The sequence below is a fragment of the Emiliania huxleyi genome, assembly GCF_000372725.1.
Source record: "Emiliania huxleyi CCMP1516 unplaced genomic scaffold EMIHUscaffold_93, whole genome shotgun sequence".
Classification (NCBI taxonomy): Eukaryota; Haptophyta; order Isochrysidales; family Noelaerhabdaceae; genus Emiliania; species Emiliania huxleyi.
Genome location: NW_005195085.1, coordinates 150,320 through 169,639, shown reverse-complemented (window position 1 = coordinate 169,639; position 19,320 = coordinate 150,320). Strand labels below are relative to the sequence as shown.

Sequence of the window (19,320 nt, the reverse complement as noted above, 5' to 3'; positions counted from 1 at the left end):
TGTGTGTGTGTGTGTGTGTGTGTGTGTGTGTGTGTGTGTGTGTGTGTGTGTGTGTGTGTGTGTGTGTGTGTGTGTGTGTGTGTGTCACGTCACTGCATCCTCCGCCGGTTCCTCCCGTCGCCTCTTCTTTGTTCGAATGTTTTTCAATCCATCCTTCACGAAGCCCTCCCATGTAGCTAGCGTTCTTGGCGAATGTCTCGAAATGGCCAGCAGGCGCCGTCTGCTCGCGGCCTGTGCGGGCCGCTCGTCCTCCTCGCCCTTCTTTCGTCCTCCCGTCCCTCCCCTCCACCATGGCCTTCTCGGCACTTCTTTCTCCATCCGCCTCGCCCTGCCTTTTCGTATCGTGCCGTTCGCCCTCCATTCGGTGACCTCCATGGCTGTCCGCCCCCTTTTGGGTGGCGCTCTCGATACGGTTGCGTCAACCTCGACGTCGCTGTCGCCCTCCCCGTCCCCGCCGTCGTCCGTGCCTCGGTTCGCGTCATCGGTAGCGTCTCCGTTGTTCCCTCATGCCCCGCCGTCGCCCTCTCTGCTCGGGCCGTTAGCGATTTCGCCCCTCCTGCGTGTCGCCCCTCCGTCCCCTCCCCTTTCTTCGTCGTCATCGTCGCTGTCGCGAAAGCCCTCCGGTCCCTCGATTCCCTCGCCTATCCCCTCCGCTGCGTCGTCCCAGTTTATATCCTCATCCTCTGCGCACGTCGCGTTGGCTTCCTCTCTCCCCCTTTCCTCCCTGCCCCTCTCGCTGTCTGGTGTTAGTGGACCCCCTTCCTCTCCCTCGCCACCGTCACCGTCACCATCCCCGTCGCTACCGCCCTCCATGCCCGCCGCCCTTTGTTTCACACTCGCCTCTGCCATGTCCGCCGTCGCCGCCGTCCTGTCTGCTGCGCTCTGTGCTCCGTGGTACAGTCGCTTATTGTTGCTCAGGATTAGCTCACGCACCAGGACAGCCTCCTGCTCGTTATTTTCTGGCTTGCCGATATGCGTGGCCGAGCGTTTTTGATCTCTCGGTAAGTGGGCGCCCGCCCGCCGCCTCTGAGGGGGTCGGGCCCCCTAGACTGAAAACAAAAACAAAGTGTAGAAACCGTCAAAAACAGCCTGCGAGAGCGGCGCTGCGCGCCGCCTAGAGGACGACGACATCGAGGATGTCATGTTGCGCGATGGCGTCATCCATTTCGTCAAGCCACCTTCATCATGACCGTCGCCACCCTCGCCACCGTCTCGCCTACGTCGCCGCCGTCGCCATCGTCGGCCTCGCTGCCGAGACGGTGCTGCTGCACCTGACTCAACTCTCCCACCCCCCTGGCTCCTATGCCGACGTGTCCCGTGCTCCCCCGTCCGCCGATGTCTCTGCTGCCGCCCGGCGGAGCTCTGCAGCGCGGGCTCTCCTCGCCGCCTTCGCTGCCGCTGCATCGCTGTCGGCTCGTCATGTCTGTCTAGGGTCATTGGGGGCGTGCCATCGCTCGTCTCTCTCTCTCCCGGGGTCAGCTCCAAGCTGCCGTGTCGGAGACGTCGCCCCGTCGCCCCCTCGGCTCCCCCCCCCCCCCCTCCGCTGAACGGTACTGCACATGCTGCGCGTTCTCGCCTTGTCCCAGGAGCCAGGTGCGTGTGTCTAATCGTAGTGGGGGCCCTGGCCCCCCTCTGTTTTCTGTTTTCTGTTTTTCAACACGCCCGCCCGCCCGCCACCCCGAGGCGGCTCGGCCCCCCACTTACCGAGAGATCAAAAACGCTCGGCCCATCCAAAGTTCCACGCTAGCTCCTCCTTCGTCACGTCTATCTTTTTGCAGTATCTCGCGAATGCCGTCCGCGCTTGCTGGGGTGTTATTGCGTTCGGATCCGCCCTGGTCCCCGCCCTGTATCCCACGTCCTTGCGGTGGCTCCTGTATGAGTCCCCATCAAAAACCTTGGCCGAGCTCAATATCCAGACAGCCGCCTCCAAGACTCTGACTGGTCCAAGCCGCCTCTCCCCCACGGAGAGACAAGAGCGCGCTCCTTTCCACTGGCCCCTGTCACTGGCCCCTGTCCGCGACCCCTCAGCCGAGAGCGGTGGGGTCACCCCACATCTGGTCGCGTGGCTCAATGAGCAGCTCGTGCACGCCGACATGCGCCGGGGCGGTCAGCGCGTACAGCACTGCGGAGGCGATGTCGGCGACGTCGAGCACGGAGTTGCGCTCTCCCGCAATCTTCTCGCCGATGCTGACGCCCATCTTCTCCGCCGCCTGCGGCGACGACGACAGTGCTCAGTCGATGCTGCGCCGCGCTACTCTGGCGGTGTCGCATCATCACCGCCGCCTCTTTGTCCGTGTTCGCGACGATGAGATTCGTCCCGACGTCCCCCGGCTGAACGTCCGTCACCTGGCCCCATGCAACCTCGCGTCATCATCGGGCGATGTCTAATCTACCGCAATCTCGCGCAGTCTCGGGAATGACTCGCGCAATCTCGCGCAATCTTGGGACCATCTCGCGCAATCTCGGGCAGTCTCCGCCTTGACGCCGGTGCCGACGCACTCGGCCCGGAGACCCTTTGAGAAGATGGCGACGAAGGCCTGCGGGAGACTGCCCGAGATCACGCTGAGATCGCCTCGAGGTTGCGGTGAGACGGTGAGACGATGACGGCGTGCCTTTGAGGCGTTGTAGACTGACAGCGCCGGGAAGACCTATCGCGGCCCGCAACCAGCATCGTGAGGCTCCGCTGCCATGATCCGTGCGCTCCCGTTCACCCGTTTGACTCGCCTGCTTCGCTGCGTCCGAAGAAATGTTGACAATATGGCCAGACCTAATCAATCTCGGGTTGATCTCGCGGTGATCTCGGAGGGGAGGCGGCGGCGAGAGCGGCCGCGCTTGCGGGCGAGCATCTGCTGCAGCACGGCGCCCACGCCGTTGACGACGCCCTTGCAGTTGGTGTCGATCGTCCTCTCCCACTCGTCCTCGTGAAGGTTCTTCATCATCGTGAAGTACATCACGCCGGCCGCGTTGACGAGGATATCGACAGGCCCGAGCTGCGCCTCCGCCGCGGCCGCGAGCGCCTTGACGTCGGCTCGCACGGTCACATCGGTCGCGACGGCGATGGCCCGGCCGCCTCGGCCGGCAATCTCGTCGGCGGTGGCCTGCGTGATGTCGACCCGCCGCGCCGCCAGCGCCACCGCACAGCCCTCCGCCGCGAGCGCGAGGGCGATGCCCTGCCCTATGCCGCTGCTGGCGCCGGTGACGACCGCGACCTTGCCCTGCAGCGACATACACACCTCTGCGATCACCACGCACGCAGCCGCGAGCCGTCTTTTTACCAGGTTGCAACTCTTGTTCCGCACTCGGCTGTGAACGCTGCTGGTTGCCGCCGGTTGAGCTGCACCCCATCCCCGTCCACGTGGTAATTTCTCGCAGCCGCGAGACAAGTTTTCTCGGAGCGACAGCCTCAAAGACAAAAGGGTGGATGGGTGGGGGGTGATCGCTGGTGAGCGCCAGCGGTGAGCGCCAGCGCGCCCCAGGAACGGTGGGGTGCCCTCGACCGCGCGTCCAAGTCACTTGGGCGGACGAGCGAGCTGCACATGGCGTAACACAGACAGGGAGCCACTGGCAAAGTGCCCTGGCGGCAAAAGAAATTTGCAAGGAGGCGCCGTCTTTGCGTCAAACCGCCGTCGGCCTCAGCGAGGCCGTCGGCCTCAGACGCAAAAGCTGACGTCGGCCTGTGCGCGTCGCCAGTGCCTTCCTCTCTCACGTCGGCCTGTGCGCGTCGCCAGTGCCTTCCTCTCTCTCGTCGAACTAGGGAACGTTACTGGCCACCGTGGTGGAATTACATTTGGAGAGTAGATTTTAGGGGAGTCTTCCAAAGCCACACAGAAGCCCCGTGGGGGGTCCCCTGACCACACATTAAAATACCTTCCATGCGGGAATGGACCACCCGCCCACCCGGTCAACATCATGTGGGAGAACGCTGATACGTTGATGGCGCAAGCGCCTGCTGTTGACAAGTGGGGAACAGACGGCTTCATCGCGAAGCTGCCCCCAGCAGGCGTCTTGACGGGTATCAAAATTCTTCCCTACAAAAGAGGCCAACGGACCCGAGAAGGTAATTTCTCGCAGCTGCGAGACAAGTTTTCTCGGAGCGACAGCCTCAAAGACAAAAGGGTGGATGGGTGGGGGGTGATCGCTGGTGAGCGCCAGCGGTGAGCGCCAGCGCGCCCCAGGAACGGTGGGGTGCCCTCGACCGCGCGTCCAAGTCACTTGGGCGGACGAGCGAGCTGCACATGGCGTAACACAGACAGGGAGCCACTGGCAAAGTGCCCTGGCGGCAAAAGAAATTTGCAAGGAGGCGCCGTCTTTGCGTCAAACCGCCGTCGGCCTCAGCGAGGCCGTCGGCCTCAGACGCAAAAGCTGACGTCGGCCTGTGCGCGTCGCCAGTGCCTTCCTCTCTCTCGTCGAACCCACCACCGTCCCCTTTCTCCTCCTATCTGTTTAGTGTGTACTGCTGGGGGAACAGACGGCTTCATCGCGAAGCTGCCCCCAGCAGGCGTCTTGACGGGTATCAAAATTCTTCCCTACAAAAGAGGCCAACGGACCCGAGAATGTCGGTTGCTGCCCCATGTCCCGCACTCGGGGTGTGTGCTTCTAGCTAGCCCCGTTCTCGGGAGGGGGGGGGGTGGGTCTGTCTAAGAAATTTCTACATACACTACTGACACCGCAACCCTGTCAGCAGTCCACCTTTCGGGTAGCGCACCGTGATCCTCGTCGGCATCCGCGCGGGGGTGCCCTGCTGCCGGGCCTGCGCGGCCCGCCACGTAGGTGCGTTCACAGCGCCAATTTGTCCCCACGCTCTTCGGCTCGCTCCGCTCGCCGGTGAGTTGGTTGGTTGCTGGCAGCACCCCAGCACCGGGGGGTCCTGAGAGCTGTTGGTTGCCGCTCGATTCACAGCACATGGCCGGCGGTCTCACCTGTACTGGGTCGTCACGGCCTTTGGGGTGATCACCTACGCCGGGCTCGTGCTGCTGCACCAGTACGTGGAGCTTAGCGGCGGTGATTGAGTAGCGTTCACTTCTCGAGCTTGTAAATTCTCGAGCTCCTCTGTCGTCGGGGGCGCGGCGTGTTTGTTTTCTGGAGATTCTACCTAGATCCCAGTCTTCCGGAGCCGATCTCTATTCGAGCCGCTCTATTCTCTGTGATTAAGAACAGCTGTTTTTGTAGGTGTTTGCCCTTTCTGTTATTTGCGCAGCCCACGGTTCGTTTTTCGCCTGTCGCGTGAAACCGCTGTTTTCTTTTTCTCGGACGGAAGACGCCGAGCAAAGGCGGCTGCGTCCACTTCCACCGCTCGACTTTGCTCAGCCGCCAGGCCGGCCGCTCTCCGCCACACGCCTCCGCCCATCCGCCACACACACTGCCATACGCTCGAGGATGGAGCGTACCGCTTACAACTACGGCGACGACACGCCCGCCGCCTGGGACGTGCTCGCCCGGGGAGCGCTGGGTCGGCCCATCAGCACGCGGATCTCTCCGGTCCTCTTTCTCGAGGAGCTTAACGAGGCGCTGCTCTTCGCGCCACCGGTCAAGGCGCGGCTGGGACAGCGGCCCAAGCCCGCGGGGCCGGGCAAGACCAAGGCGCTAGCCGCCTCTTCGGTCGAGCGGCCAGAGGAGACCGAGCGGCGGCGGGCGGCGCAGAACGACTGCCGACGGCTCATCCTGCCTCGAACCGCGGACGAGGCGTCGGACGTGTTTCTGCGGCGCCTCGATGCGCACCAGAACGCGCCCGAGGCGCTCGTCGCCCCGCTCTCCAAGCCGGAGGACACCAAGTCGTTCCTCCGCCGGATGGTCGCCGTGAAGAAGAACGAGGCGGCCGGCCTGCTCGTGATGCCGCGTGCAAAGGCGGAGACGGCGGAGCAGTTCGAGGCGAGGATGGCGCTGTGCGAGGCCTGCCCTGCCACCGTCTTTGCGCGCGGCGCGCACGAAGACCCAACAGACTTCAAGGCGCGGCTCGACGCGCAATCAAAGTGCCGCAGGCCGATCATGTGTCGCAGCGACGGAGAGCCGGCGAGTCTCTTCCGGCGGCGGTGCGCGGTGTCGCGCGCCTGCCTGGACGTGGTCCACCCGTACGACGCGGCGGCCGAGCCTAGACGCTGAGTACAGACCCGTGTCCTCCTCGTAGCCCTCGAGAGGATACCCACCTGATCCAACAACCTCCTATCCAACAACCTCCTGATCCACCCGCACACAGCTGTACTCCATCGACTGTACTCGTGCCCACACGCCATGACCCTGGGTGCATTCGCACCGCAGGCGCGCGAGTCCGCCGACGACTTCACCCGCCGGATGGACGCGCAGGAGGGGGAGGCGCCAGGGCTGGCCACCCCAAGTACCGCGTGGCTAATGGTTCGTCGTGTGGGTCATTAGGAGGCGGCGCCGGAGCTGAGCATCGCGCCGGGCGACAAGAAGGTGGTGGGCGACTGCTTGAGTGGTTGGCGGCTGTGACTTCATATTGACTGATGGCAGGCGACAAGAAGGTGGTTGGCTCGCTCGTCCGCGAGTCCGCGGAGGAGGGCGCGGCGGCGCTGGCGGAGGAGATCGCGGCCAAGCTGAGGCTCGAGGAGGAGGCAAAGGCGGCGGCGGCCTCCAAGGAGGAGGCGGCCAAGGCGGAGGCGGCGGCGATCTCAAAGCAGCGGCAGCGGCAGGACAGCGTGGACGACGGGGCGGAGGCGGAGATCTCGGGCAGTCTCGGGTGAGCTCGGGTGATCTCGGCTAATAGGACAGCATGGACGACGAGGCGGAGGCGGCCAAGGAGGCGGAGGAGCGCGCGGCCAAGAAGGCTGCAGCGGCAGCGGCGGAGGCGGAGAAGGCGGCGGAGGAGGCGGAGGCGGCGGAGAAGGCAAAGGCGCTGTGGAAGAAGGCGGTGGAGAAGGTGGATACCCGTCTCCTCTGCGTGATCGGAAGAAGGCTTGCTCGGTGTGAGCCGGTCGCCGTACGCATAGGTCGACATCAATTCGATCGGGTTCATGGCGCTCAAGCAGATGCTCATCTCCAAGGGCGTGCCGCCCGACGCCGTCAAGGTGCCAAACAAGTTCATGCTCAAGGAGGTTGCGGCGAAGCACGGCGTCAACATCGAGTGGAGCTGAGCAAGCTCGGGCAAAGAGGGATCCAAAAATGCATCCCTCCCAGGCGTATCTACCCCCAGCTTCCCCGTCTGTGTGCGGGGGAGGAGCTAGGGGAGGAGCAGCGTTTTCTCTTGAGTGCGCACATGCAGAGAGGCCGTGAGATGTACACAAAACTATTGATTTCAGCCGGCCGGCGGAATGAGGACGCCGGTGGCAGTCTAGAGAACTCCGACAATGCGTGTGTACTGTATGGCACTGGAGTGTGCAGGGAAGCGTGTACGGTATTTTGCCTCACCATGTGTAAAAGGCGCTACGGCCTACGCAAGAAACACAACTCACAAGATGTTACTCTCTGAGTCACAGCCACCTAGGATCAACCTCCGCTAAGATCAAGTGCTGCGAGCGAGCGATCTACTGGCCCGCCCGCCGCGCCCCTTGCCACAGATCTTCTTGTGCGCCCCTTCCAGTCGCTCTTTTGGCACCCGACAGAGCAATACTCCACCTCGTGGCAACGAGCGCACTCCTTCAGACGGATTGAGGCAGAGGCGGCGGCACCGCAGGAGTGGCAGGTGTGCGAACGAGCACGCGGCCGGCCCGCTTCGCAGCACTGCGAGAGACACCTTGCCGAGCCCACGAATCGAGTTTTCGCGCTGAGCTGTCGCACCGCTCGCGCCTCTCTCGCGGCTGCGCGTAGGGGCGCGCTGTTGGGGGCGCGGACTGGCGCAGACTAGCACACACACCGGCACACCAGCAGCAATAATTTTACGCGGTCGCCCCTTTCTCCGAGTGTGGTCAGACTGATACACTGCGACTCAACGATTGAGTGCGGCCAGCGCACACAAAAGTCGCCGACTGCGGTCTGGCGCGGTGATCATGGGTGCTGGAGACCAGGCAGTATGAGCCTGTTGAGATCCGGGCGTCTTCAGGCCGGACAGGCCGGCTTGTTGTTGAAGCAGAGGGTGAGATGGTAGCCCTCAAGCTCTGCTGGCGGCACGCTGAGGGATCCGATACTTTCTCCATCGCACGCCTGCTCCACGCGCCCATTGGGCAGACTGAGGTGCTGAAAGGCGCTGGGAAATACCGCAAACAGGTCAGAGTCGCGGGTCAAACCGTTTGGAATATCGCGGATCAGCGCCCATGATCCGTTCAGCGGACCCTCCCTGTAATTCTCTGATTCCATGAGGAAGCTTGTTGGGAGGGAATCGACCCTACTAAAACCGGCTTTCCCGACTCCGGTGTCTTTGGCGTTGATCAGAACGCTGAGCCCGTAGTCATACCCGTCTCTTGTGTTCGTCTCTCCGGTGTCGCCGGTGTAGAAAAAGTTGTAGAACGCACCCTTCGAAATGTCGCCATTGCGGGGGTCGACCGTGAACTCAATCATCTTTGAACCGCCCGGGCATTTTGGGCCAGACACAGCAACCTCGATGGACCCCATCTCGAATTCGGCCTGTGTCAGTCCTCGCCCTGCGCCGGTCTCTCTGAGCGGCGTGAAGTTGCAGCGCTTGTTCAACGTGGGCTTTAGGACGTTAGTGTAAGCCGACTGGTCGATCCAATTGCAGTCTAGGAGCGGCGTGCACGTAGGGGGGGGCGCCCGGGGCTTGAAGGAGAGGGTGAGATGGTAGTCCTCAAGCTCTGCTGGCGGCACGCTGAGGGATCCGATACTTTCTCCATCGCACGCCTGCTCCACGCGCCCATTGGGCAGACTGAGGTGCTGAAAGGCGCTGGGAAATACCGCAAACAGGTCAGAGTCGCGGGTCAAACCGTTTGGAATATCGCGGATCAGCGCCCATGATCCGTTCAGCGGACCCTCCCTGTAATTCTCTGATTCCATGAGGAAGCTTGTTGGGAGGGAATCGACCCTACTAAAACCGGCTTTCCCGACTCCGGTGTCTTTGGCGTTGATCAGAACGCTGAGCCCGTAGTCATACCCGTCTCTTGTGTTCGTCTCTCCGGTGTCGCCGGTGTAGAAAAAGTTGTAGAACGCACCCTTCGAAATGTCGCCATTGCGGGGGTCGACCGTGAACTCAATCATCTTTGAACCGCCCGGGCATTTTGGGCCAGACACAGCAACCTCGATGGACCCCATCTCGAATTCGGCCTGTGTCAGACCTCGCCCTGCACCGGTCTCTCTGAGCGGCGTGAAGTTGCAGCGCTTGTTCAACGTGGGCTTTAGGACGTTAGTGTAAGCCGACTGGTCGATCCAATTGCAGTCTAAGAGCGGCATAACGGGAGGTTGGGGAGGGGACAACCCTGGAATCGAAGAGAAGGTTTGCGCCACCGGCAGCGCGAGGAGTCCTGCCAATGCACGGCCCATGCGGCTTGCCATGCGCGCTTGCCCGAATCGCGATTTTCATCTATTTTACGCACGACGCTGCCGTCGGTCAAATGAGTCAAGCGGCGAGGGAGACAAAAAGAGACATCGACATCGCGACGGCGACGAGGGGAGAGAGGAAAATGGCGAGAGCGCAGCCTCGGATGAACGAAGGATAGCGAGGTCTATCTTCCGATCCATCCACGACAGGTCCCTCCCTATCACGACCGACGTCGGACCACACGGCGTACTCAGTGTTGACTGATGCGCTACCGGTGGGTCCGCGAAGATGTACGAAGCCACGTCGACGGGGGCTGTGCGACCTGTGCGGCCTGCTCAGCGGTGTGAGAGACGCCACCTCGCCCTCGAATGTCCATACACCACACTGACCCTCGAGGCGGTACTCCGCGCAGTCCTGGAGAGCACGACCCTGGATGAAGCCTTGCTAGAGGAGGTCCGGGGCATGGGGAGGGAGCAGCTAGTCCACGAATACCGCCGCCTCTGCATCACCGGTTTCCGTCTGACCACGGGCAGAGGACAGATGGCTGAGGGGGCGACCCCTCCGGGGAGGCCGGCCTTCCCCGTGCCGGTTCTCCCCAACCATGACGGGTAGACGACCGCGGCTCGTGTGCGTCTACCCGTCTTTGTCCGCTCCGTGAAAAGTCCAACGCGCTCGTCGGTGACGGTGTCCTCCAACCTGCGCCGCGCTCGGCGAACCTCGACAGCGCTTTCGGTGGCATGCAGCTCTTTGCGCCTGAAGCCTTGAGAGCAGCTCCTCTGCTGCTCACACGCTCTGCACAGTTGGCACAGCCTACTGTGCGGCTGCCACAGCTGTGACAGCGATGGGCTCGCCCTCACTGGCCCTCAGTCACTTGTGCTGCGGCATGTGTGAGCGACACTGCTCGGCGACTGCCGGCACACTGTGAGACCATGGGTGTGAGGTAAAACCACGCTACCAGCGCTTGGTCACATCAGCCCCGAGGTCAGATCCTTCTCCTCTGTTGATGGTAACACTTGTCTACTCGCTGGAGCCGAGCAGGAGGGCCCGGCGCACAACCCCTGGTCAACTCACGGTCCCACACCCCGTATCTCGCCCTCACCCACGCCACACGCGGTCTGGAGCCCTCACAGGGAAGCACCGCCCGACCCCCGTGGCCCCGCCCCTGCAGACCCATCCGAGACCTCTAGACCCGTTCCGCCCTCTTACCTCGCCCCCCCTCACCACGCCACCAGCGGCGCCGTGCCGCCCTCCCCCGCCGCCGTCTCCGGAACCGCCGTCTCCGGCGCCGGCGACACCCGCACCTACCAAAACCGAAACCACGGGTCGAACAAAAAGAAATCGCCGTGCGCGGCGACGGCGAGGTCCCCACCTCTGAGAAGAGCCCCGCAGCGGCGTATGGGTCCTCGCCAGCCCACGCCCGCACCTCCTCCGCCGAGTCGCCAGAGACCAGCAGCAAGGTGCCCACCGGCTGCCCGCCGCCCTCGCGCAGAGGGCCGGCGAGGTGTACGCGTCCCGACGCCTTCAGCCAGTCGAAGGTGGCGTGGGGGAGGGGAGGGTGGGTTCTGGTACCGTGGGGTAGGGGGTAGGGTGGGTTCGGGTACCGTGGGGCAGGGAGGGTGGGTTCGGGTACCGGTGGGGGTAGGGGAGGGCGGCGCAGAGCGCCTTCAGCCAGTCGAGATGGCGCGGCCGCGTCGCCGTGCGCATCTCCGAGGCGCCGTCGCGGTCGAGGCAGTGGACAAGAAAGGCAGTCCCGCCGCCGCGCGGCACCCGCAGCTCCGCCGCCTCCGCCATCCCCCACTCGTGCACGCTCTGCTTGCCGTACCCGCCGCACGCCGCAAACGGGTCAGTGCTCGCCTGACCCGAGAGTACCCGAGATGTAGCCGAGAGAGACAAGCGGGTCAGTGGTCGCCTGACTCGCACTCGTTCACACCCGTGAAGCGAATCGCTGCCGCACGCCGCTAAAAGGTTGCAGCCCGAGATGCAGCCGAGATGCAGCCCGAGATGCAGCCGAGATGCGGGTGGCTGACTAGGTCCTCTGGTGCTCGCCCAAGCGCAGCGTCCGAGGGCGAGTCTGCTTAATTAACTAGTGCTCGCTTAGTTAATTAGTGCTCGCCCAGGCGGCGGCGTCCGAGAGCGAGTCGGCGCTACATCTCGGCTACATCTCGGCTATATCTCGGCTTCATCTCGGCTTCATCTCGGCTGCATCTCGCCCAGGCGGCGGCGTCCGAGAGCGAGTCGGCGCGGAAGAGGTGGAGGTGCGCCTCGACGTACGGCAACGCCTGTGTGACACACTCCTCCCCCGCCGTTAGGCTGCAGCACCATTCTACCCTCATCACTTCGCGTTGACTGCAGCGCCAGCCTGCGGCTCCATCCCCGCCAGCACTCCGGGCCTCGACCCGCCCTCGCCCTCGCCCTCGCCGCCGCCCTCGCCCTCGCCCCCGCCCTCGCCCTCGCCCTCGCCCTCGCCCTCGCCGCCGCCCTCCGCCAAGCGCGCGCGCGCCGCCGCCTCGAGCTCCTCGAGCTGCTCGTCGGTCAGCACCTAAGAGAGTCGGAGGTCAGGGCTGCGGTCACTGTGGAGCGCCGCCTCCGCCTCTTTTCCGCCGCTCGTCTCTGCACGCCAGCGCGTTGGGGTCGCCGTCGCCAGCCTCCGGCCCGCCGCCAGCCGCGGCGTCCGAGAGGAGGTAGTGCGCGTGGCAGATGGCGACGCCTGCTCACACACCCTCGCACCTCTCGTTGCACGACCCGCCTCCCTCTTCACACCGCGTGAAGAGGCAGCAAGGCGGCGCCGTCGCTGCGCGCGCGGCTCAGCCAGGCGGCGTAGCGCTGGGAGAGAGCGGGCGAGGGGGCGCAGCCGGGGAGGTACTCGGCGAGGCACGCGTACAGCGGCCGCGCATCCTCCTCCTCCTCCTCCTCGCCCGGGACCGGCGGCCCGCGGATCGGAGACAGGTCGATGTCGTTGCCGAGCGGCGTGCTCAGGTCGACCCAGCTGGCCTCCTCCTCGTCCGCGCCGCCCTCGCCCGCCTCGGCGCCCTCCACGGGCGTGTCCGACCCGTCCTCGAGCGGCGGCAGCGTCGCCGGCGGGCCCGCCGCCCGGAACTCGGCCATCCGCCTCTCAAACTCCTCCTCCTCGGGCGTGAGCATCGTCGCGGCGCTGGCGGCGCGCCAGCCGAGCGCGCCGACCACCGGGCCGCCCGCGGCGCGAGGGGCGCAGCGGAGGGCGGCGGCCGACTGCACCAGCAGGGCGGCGGCAGCGCAGCGGAGCGCCGTCATCGAGATGGTGGCGACGCGTGGCGAGCTCCACAGCCCCAGGCTGATGGCAAAAAAAGAATTCTCCTGTATTTTCTTTTTTTCGCGCGGCGAGCTGGCAAACAAGAAAAGAAGGCCGCCACGCGCACACATTCGCTCGCACTCCGCCACTCTGACACGCACAAGCCTACGCACGCTCAATTCTAAAACCTTCCTTTAAGACCTGTGTGCAGGAAGCAAAACCTCTGTAAACCACCACGCCGCACAAGCACCCAACATATCTGTCCTGCCCATCTCTGCCTCATGAGTCGTTCATTTTTTTGTCATGTGCCTGTGTGGGCAGTGTTCTGCTCGCAGGGGCTGCACGGGGCCGCAGGACGCCTTCTCTAGGAAGGGAGGGAGGGCAGGTACACAATGCAATCCCCCTGCAGCCAGCTGGAGCAATTGTTCTATTTCATTTTGAGCTTAGCCTTCGATGTTATGAACAAACGCAAGGCGGACATGGCATATCGCTCTCGGCATATTTCATTTTTAAAATTAATGTGGTTGGTCGGGTGCGTCGGCGCATGTGGTTAGAGATACATCTAGAGATACTTCTGCATTTTTCTCTTTCCGCACGCACCCCGAATTCTTTTTCTCGAGCTCTCAACCGCCTCCCGCCGAAGCACCACTCTCTCGCCTGCCCATGCCCGACGAGCCAGAGGCTGCTGAGCCCGCCGGCGAGGCGGGCCTCTCGAAAACGAGCAGAAGCGGAGCGCAAGGTTCGTTTCTCTTTTTCTGCCGTTGGAAGCACCTGCCGGCTCGCGGGAATGGTGGGTGCCGTCGACAAGACGCTCGTGCTCGAGCTCTCCGGCGGTCGCCACTTCCCGCCCGCGCCTCCCGGCACGGGCTTCGGCGTCCGCTGCCAGCTCGTCGGCCAGACTCGCTCCTCGTGCGTCGCTCGAGGCGGCGCGTCGCCGTTCTGGGGCGATGTCTTCTCGTGGGAGGTGTCGAGTGCGCTGCTGCGTGCGCTGCGGTCGGCCTCGCCCGCGCTCCGGCTGCAGGTCTTTGCGGTGCGCGGCGAGGGCGCAGACGCCATCGAGTCGCCGGTCGGACACGCGCTCATACCGCTCAAGGGCGCGGCGCTGCCCGGGAAGGGCGCAGCGCAGGTGTGGCACAGGCTGGTGGCTGCGTCGCCTTCCCGCGGAGAGGCGGCGCCGCGCAGGCCGCCCGAGGTCTGTGTGCTGCTGAGGGCCGTCGACGAGCCGGCGGAGGTGGAGGTGGATGCCCAAGCGACTCCGGAGCCATCGTCGCAGTTGCTGCCGGCTTCGCCGCCGTCGGCGGTGCTGGACGGTGGTGGCGGTGGCGGTGGCGGCGGCGGCGGCGGCAGCGGCGGCGGTGGCGAGTACCCTGGCGAGGGCGAGGGCGAGGGCGAGGGCGAGGGCGAGGGCGAGGGCGAGGAGGATCCGGCGAGCGAGACTGCGACTGAGCTGACGCCGCACAGCTTTGGGCGCAAGGCGCGGCTGCTGAGCAATGAATATAATGACTAATTAGCATTGATTATTGAGTAGTACTCGTTTGGGCGCGAGGCGCGGCTGCTGAGCGGCTTGCAAGCGGGCGTGGCGGAGGAGGCGGAGGAGGCGGAGGAGGAGGGGGCGAGCGGCGAGGGCAGTGTCGAGGCCACAGCGGCCGAGCTCGGCGGAGCGGGCGGTGGCGAGGTCGACGGCGGCGGCGGCGGTGGCGACGGAGGCGGCGGCGGCGACGGCGGCGGCGACGGCGACAGCGGCGGCGGCGGCGAGGGCGGCGGCGGCGGCGGCGAGGGCGGCGAGGCTGCAGCGGCGCCTGCCGGGCCGTTGTTTGCGACGCGGGACCAGGCGATCGAGATCAATGAAGTGATTAACCCATTGATTGGTATGTTAATCGGCGCCGTTGTTTGCGACTCGCGAGCAGGCGATCGGCGTCCTGCGCGAGCAGCTGGCGGAGACGCGGCAGGCATTCCTCTCGAGTTGCTACACAAGCATGAAGAGATAGAACCGATGTATGTAAGGAATGGCGGCTGGCGGAGACGTTACTCGCATGATTTGCAGCGTTGATACACACTAAGACACCTCAACTAATGTGATGAGCGTGGACATGAGTCGCAGCTGGCGGAGACGCGACAGGTGCTGCGAGGGGGGCGGTCGGCAGCGGCGCTGGTGCGGAGTCTCGCGACTCCGGAGAAGGCGGAGAACAGGGAGGAGGAGGAGGCGGCGGCGGAGGAGGAGGAGGAGGAGGAGGAGGAGGAGGAGGAGGAGGAGGAGGAGGGGCCTTCCGAGGCTGGCCGCGCCAAGGTGAGCTGGTGCCGAATCACTGTGCGGTGAATTAGAATATCTTCTTTACCACCCGCCGTTGCCGCGCAAAGGTGAACGCCCTCCTGCAACAGCAGCGCCGTCGCCGAAAGCAGGCCAGCCTTGACCCAGCGGCGAGGGCGGCGAGGGCGGCGGTTGCGCCGCCGCAACGCGCGGTCGCGGTGTCTCCTCGGACTTTCTTCGGTTTGCCTGCTTCGCCGCCGTCGCCGCCGAAGCCAACCGACGCGCCTCCTCCTCCTCCTCCGCCCGCTGCTGCAGAGGCGTCGCCGCGGAAAAGCGAGGCGACCCCACCGCTGTGCGAGTTCGTTTTGCGGTTGCGCCTCCCCCGCCCCTCCGCCCTGGCGGCGCTGCTTGACGTGTCGGAGGATGCGGCGGCGAGCGTGGTGCCGCGGCTGCAGTGGAGGGGGGGCGAAGCTGGCGCTCTGGCGGGCGACGCTGACGGCGAGCTTCAGACCTCGCTGCTGCGATGAAAGGACAAGCGGGCATATGGTTTCTCATTAAGAGTTGTGGGGTTGTTTCTGATCTAGGCGAGCTTCAGAACCTTGCTGCCACACTTCATCCGTGAATTTGCCTTCTGACCGCGCCTCTCGTCTCCAGGCGAGTTCCAGATCTCGCTGCTGCTGGAGGAGCAGCTGCACTCGCTCCTCGACCTCACCCAGCCAGTAGTAGATTATTAACTTCTACTGAGGAGTGACAGGAGGAGCTGCACTCGCTCCTCGACTCGCTCGCAGAGTCTGCTGGCGGCGGCGGCAGCGGAGGCGGAGGGGCGTGGACCGCCTCCCGAGGTCTCGAGGCTGCGGCTCTCTCGCCGGCGCCTCTTGCCGGCGCTTCACTCCGCGGGTGGTAACGGGTCGTGGCCAGTCAGCTCTCACTCATTCGTAGGTGCCTCTGCTCACGCTGCACTCCGGCGCCTCCGACGCGCCCCTCGCCGTCGCCCCGCTCCCAGTCTCACGCCTCGCACGCGCCGCCGACGGCGCCACGTTCGACGGAGAGGTCGACCTCGGCGGCGGCGGCGGCGTTGATGGCGGAGGCGATGGCAGTGGCGGCGGCGGCGGCGGTGGCGGCGCGTCGGCGCGGCTGGGCGTGTTCCTGAGTGTGCGAGAGCGAGATCCTTCCGAGCTGCAGCGGCGAGACACCGACCCGCGCGTCTGCTAACCAGCAATGACTCCATGAGTGCCTATTGACTTGATCGCCTCTCCAGGCGAGACACCGACCCGCGCGTCTGCTTCCTCGTGCGGCTGCGGCTGCTCTCGCTCACACTGCTCCGCCCTCCAGGCCCGCGACTGCCCCCGCGGGACCAGGCACGCTAATGGTGAAGAGTTGAGGGGTCGATGAGCCTGAGTCAGGCCCTCGACCTCCTCCGTGGACCAAGCACGGCGATGGCGAGACAGTCTGGTGACACCTCCTAGCCACTTTTCAGACACCTCCTAGGCACTTCCTAGACCAAGCACGGCGATGGCAGTCCCTCGTTGGTAATGAGTCCAGTCGATTGGTCGATGTGCACCAGGTGCGCCGTGCGGCGTAATCTCGGGGAATCTCGGGGAATCTCGGGGAATCTCGGGGAATGATGTGCACCAGGTGCGCCGTGCGGCGGTGCGAGTTTGCTGGCTGTGCGGCGCACGCGTCCCCGCCGGTGCAGTGCCTCCGCGGCCACCCGGCGTCGCTGGGAGGAGAGGAGCTGGCGCTGCCGCTTCCGAACCCGCCCTTCACGCCAAAGGCGGCGCTGGGCTGTGAGCTGTCAAGGAGGCGTTCTTTCGAGTAACCCCCACCCCCCTCTCCTTCCTTCACGCCACAGGCAGCGCTGGAGCGGCTGCGGAGTCAGCCGATGCGACTGGAGCTGCGGTGCGGTTCTGCGCGGGCGGACGCCTCCTGCGGCGGCGATGAGGAGGGGGAGGGGGAGGGGGGGCGGGGGGGCGAGGTTGCCGCGGCGCGACTCAGCCTGGCCGACATCTGCGGAGGAGCTCTCGTGCCGCTGTCTGGTGCGGCGGGCGAGGCGGCGGGCGAGGCGGCGACTGCGGCGGCCACTGCACCCGTCCGGCACAGCCTAGACACTTCCTAGACACTTCCCAGACACTTCACAGACACTTCCTGTTCCTTGCTCAGGCGGAGCCTCGACTTCCTCGACGTGGGGAGCGGACGGCTCTGCGCGCGGCTGCAGCTCGAGCTGACGCTGCAGTGTGTCTTCTCCCCAAAGGCCTTCTCCCCCGCCGCCGCGCCGCCGCTCGCCGCCCCCGCCCCTCCTCGCCCCGCCGCTCCGATGCCGCCTCTGCCTCTCCACCCTCCCCGGCGATACGGCGGCGGCGGCGGCGGCGGCGGCAGTGGCGGCGGCGGCCTCAGGTATCGTTTTGCAATTGAGGTCCGCACGGCGCGAGACTTGGGCTCGCCGCTGGCGGGGCAGGGGCAGGTGTACTGCCGCTTCCTGTACCGGCTCCTCGAGGTCGGCGGGGGAGGAGGAGGGGGCGGCGGAGGAGGAGGAGGGGGCGGAGGCGGGGTGGTGTGCTCGCGCCCTGTGCGCTCGTCTCCTCCGGTGCGTCTTCCCGAGCATGGCGGAGGGGACCACTCCTTCGCGCGTTGCGAGTTGGTTGTGGCTGGCTGTGACTCAGGTGCCGCTTCCCAAGCACGGCGAGGTTTCTCTGCCGAAGGGCGGCTGCGTGTACGACTTTGTGTGCGCGCCGGCGGCGCTCCTCGACACGCTGGCGCACGAGCCGCTTCTCGTGGAGCTGTGGCACACGGACAAGTACGCGGCCGGCTCGAAGAAGCGACTACTCACCCGTGCTTTCGTTGACCACCCCCAGGCACACGGACAAGTACGCAGCCGACAGCCTCCTCGGCATCGCCACAGTCGACCTGGCGGAGCTCATCGGCGTCTCGCCGCGCGCTCTCGGCCGCACCGCCGCCGCCGCGGGCGGCGGTGGCGGCGGAGGCGGCGGCAACAGTGGGTTTGCTATGACGGTGCGAGAGCTCGAGGTAGCGCCGGGCAGCCCTGATTCATGGCTGCACCAAGCGCCTTCTCTACTCAGGTGCGAGAGCTCGACGTCGTAGCGCACGTGCGCCCCTCGCGCGCCGCCGCCGCCTCCGCCTCCGCCTCCTCCGCGCTGCAGGCCGGAGAGCCGACGCGTTAATGAACTACTTAATCAATTAGTTGATTAGTTAAGTAAAGCGTTGCAGGCCGGAGAGCCGACGCGGCAGGGCGGGGCGGCGGGCGGCGCGGCGGGGCGGAGCAAGGCGTCCGGGCGTGTCGCGCTGCTGCGGGTGGGTCTGCGGCTCGAGGAGCTAGGCCCTCCCCCGCCCCCGGCTCTGCCCGCCCCGCCCCCCTCTTCTCTCTCGCCGCCTTCGCTCGGCGCTTCGTTCGGCGGCGGGGTCGGGCGCGGCGGAGGAGGAGGAGGCGGAGGAGGAGGCGGCGGAGGAGGCGGAGGAGGAGGAGGAGGAGGAGGTGGAGGAGGAGGATGGTTCGCACCTTCGCCGAGTGCGGGAGTGCCGCAGGCGGCGGCGGCGGAGGCGGCGCTGCTGCAGTGGCGGCAGCGGGAGGAGGAGAGGTGGCGGGGCGCGCTGAAGAAGAGAGAGGGCGAGGTGCTGGCGGCGCTGGGCAAGGAGTGGGAGGCGAAGGAGGCGGAGCGCGAGAGAGCAAGCGCCAGGCAGCGGCGCGGCCTAGCGGCGGCGGAGGCGGAGCTGCGCGGCAAGGTGGCAGAGCTGGAGCGGGAGCAGCGGCGGATGAGGGGTGTCGAGGCGGCGCTGACTGCCAAGGTCGCGGCCGCGGAGCAAAAGGCGGCGCACGAGGCGGCGCTGCGGCAAGCGACGCACCAGGGCGAGCTGGCGGCGGCTCAGGCGGCGCTCGGCCAGGCGAGCGGCAAGGTTGCGATGCTGGAGGAGCGGTTGGCGGCGGCCGAGGCGCGGGAGGTGAGGCAAGAGGAGGAGGCGAGGGCGACGCGGCAGGCGGAGGCGGCGGCGGCGGCCGAGGCGCGGGAGGTGAGGCAAGAGGAGGAGGCGAGGGCGACGCGGCAGGCGGAGGCGGCGGCGGCGGCAAAGGCGGCGGCGCTGCAGGCGGAGACGGCGCGGCTGGAGGTGACGCTGCACGAGGCCCGCGCGAAGCTCGACGGCGCCGTCTCTGCCGCCGAGCAGCGCAAGCAGCAGGCGCTCGCGGCGCACCGCGACCTGCAGAGGCTCGAGGCGGAGGTGCGCGAGTCGGAGTCGAAGTAGTTCATTAATGAATTGCCTCGTCTTGAGGTGCGCGGGTCGAATTAATTTATGAACTAAATTGCCTCGTCTTGAGGTGCGCGAGTCGGAGTCGGCGCGGCTCCGCTCACAGCTGCTCGACGAGAGGTGCGAGAAGGAACAGCTGCAGCTGCGGAGGCAGGCGGACCAAGAGCG

General features: G+C 65.8%; 4 protein-coding genes across 4 annotated transcripts; 2 read left to right on the top strand and 2 right to left on the bottom strand.

Moving 5' to 3' along the window:
- Positions 1-1,936: 1,936 nt before the first annotated feature.
- On the bottom strand, positions 1,937-3,227 carry EMIHUDRAFT_466149 (hypothetical protein; the record flags this gene model as incomplete). Its single annotated transcript, XM_005757052.1, has 4 exons — positions 1,937-2,210; positions 2,278-2,346; positions 2,394-2,537; positions 2,859-3,227. The coding sequence occupies 4 exons, from the start codon at positions 3,225-3,227 to the stop codon at positions 2,025-2,027; spliced, it is 768 nt and encodes a 255-aa protein (XP_005757109.1). The 3' UTR covers positions 1,937-2,024.
- A 2,031-nt stretch (positions 3,228-5,258) lies between these two features.
- On the top strand, positions 5,259-7,251 carry EMIHUDRAFT_453795 (hypothetical protein). The gene is made up of 6 exons (XM_005757051.1): positions 5,259-6,078; positions 6,256-6,303; positions 6,373-6,411; positions 6,480-6,647; positions 6,722-6,874; positions 6,945-7,251. Exons 1-6 carry the CDS (start codon positions 5,377-5,379, stop codon positions 7,086-7,088), a joined length of 1,254 nt encoding a protein of 417 aa, XP_005757108.1. The 5' UTR covers positions 5,259-5,376; the 3' UTR covers positions 7,089-7,251.
- A 3,345-nt stretch (positions 7,252-10,596) lies between these two features.
- On the bottom strand, positions 10,597-12,649 carry EMIHUDRAFT_107589 (hypothetical protein; the record flags this gene model as incomplete). The annotated part of the gene is made up of 5 exons (XM_005757050.1): positions 10,597-10,680; positions 10,803-10,898; positions 11,147-11,233; positions 11,727-11,918; positions 12,140-12,649. The coding sequence occupies 5 exons, from the start codon at positions 12,647-12,649 to the stop codon at positions 10,597-10,599; spliced, it is 969 nt and encodes a 322-aa protein (XP_005757107.1).
- A 3,799-nt stretch (positions 12,650-16,448) lies between these two features.
- On the top strand, positions 16,449-19,149 carry EMIHUDRAFT_220774 (hypothetical protein; the record flags this gene model as incomplete). The annotated part of the gene is made up of 8 exons (XM_005757049.1): positions 16,449-16,459; positions 16,531-16,682; positions 16,748-16,794; positions 17,351-17,389; positions 17,556-17,689; positions 17,748-17,817; positions 18,544-18,849; positions 19,015-19,149. 8 exons carry the CDS (start codon positions 16,449-16,451, stop codon positions 19,147-19,149), a joined length of 894 nt encoding a protein of 297 aa, XP_005757106.1.
- Positions 19,150-19,320: the final 171 nt, after the last annotated feature.